General features: G+C 46.1%; 1 protein-coding gene across 1 annotated transcript in view; it reads left to right on the top strand.

Moving 5' to 3' along the window:
- Positions 1 to 1157, top strand: part of LOC101852571 (phospholipid scramblase 2) — a gene marked incomplete in the record, with an annotated part of 10703 nt that overhangs the window by 7464 nt on the left and 2082 nt on the right. The window contains 2 exon segments of the mRNA XM_035972193.1: positions 34 to 141; positions 496 to 620. Coding sequence (XP_035828086.1) covers positions 34 to 141; positions 496 to 620 — 233 coding nt within the window.

The following is a 1157-nucleotide window of genomic DNA, read 5'->3' as shown; positions in this document are numbered from 1 at the left end:
CCCTCCAATCCCGCCTCAACCCAACCTCTACAGACCGTCCACTTGCTGTGCTGATGTCACAACGTTCCTAACAGATCGTTCTCGCGACGTGACCTTGTACAGTCAAGGTCGTCTGCTGGGTTTCATCAAACAGCCCAACAGGTGCAAGTGGTCAAGTTACTCTATTTATTGTGTTGCAAGTACTGTAAAATATTAACTAAAACTAAAACTAATTCAAACTTACAAATGTACATGTTCCTAGATGCTGTACAAACACAGTCTTTTGGAGGGAGGGTGACGGGGTGCTCTGGTGTGGTTTGCTCCATCTTTCCTTTCGAACATCTGTCGTCCTCATCTCGCCTCCCTTTTTGTGTTTGTTACTCTCTTGTACTTGTAACATCTCTAACCTTCGACACTTATATGACCTTATTGTGTTGCTAGTGCAGTAAAACTCGTACATGTGTATTGAAACGAAACAGTCTCTTGTCCCTGAGTCACGAGTCGATCGGTTTTCAGATGGTACGGCCTACATCTTGAAATCAGGCGGGAGCGCCTGGGCCCCGCTCTCTACGACGTCATAGGATATGAAGGAGACAGTTATCAGGTGTTCGAGAAACTGGGAACAGGGCGCAGACTGGTGGGTGAGTACATGTTTCTCTTGTCTCTGTCTCGTCTGTCTGTCTGTCTGTCTGCTTGTTTGTCTGTATGTCTGTCTGCCTGTCTGTCTATCTGTCTGTCTCCCTGTCTGTCTCTCTGTCTCTCTCTCTCTCTCTGTCTCTCTGTCTGTCTCTCTCTGTCTGTCTGTCCCTCTCTCTCTCCCTCTTTCGCTCTCTCCTTTTATATCCCTCTCTTTGCGCGTGCGCGCACGCGAACACTTACAAACATAGAGATTTATACATAATATTATATAGGCCTATATAATCTACACGAAATATATAATTAATATATAATTCTCGACCTGTCCCTGTCTTTCGGGTGTACTGCCTCTCTCGACCCTCTCCCCTTCCTCAATCTCTCTCTCTCTTTTTCTCTCTCTCTCTCTCTCTCTCTCTCTCTCTCTCTCTTTCTCTCTCTCTCTCATTGTCTGTCTGTCTCTCTTTGTGTCTCTGTCTGTTTGTTTGTCTGTCTGTCTGTCTGTCTGTCTGTCTGTCTGTCTGTCTGTCGGTCTCTCTCTCTCT

This window comes from Aplysia californica, unplaced genomic scaffold, assembly GCF_000002075.1.
Source record: "Aplysia californica isolate F4 #8 unplaced genomic scaffold, AplCal3.0 scaffold00607, whole genome shotgun sequence".
Classification (NCBI taxonomy): domain Eukaryota; kingdom Metazoa; phylum Mollusca; class Gastropoda; order Aplysiida; family Aplysiidae; genus Aplysia; species Aplysia californica.
The sequence above is the reverse complement of the archived record's forward strand: the minus strand, read 5'-3'. Positions and strand labels throughout refer to the sequence as shown.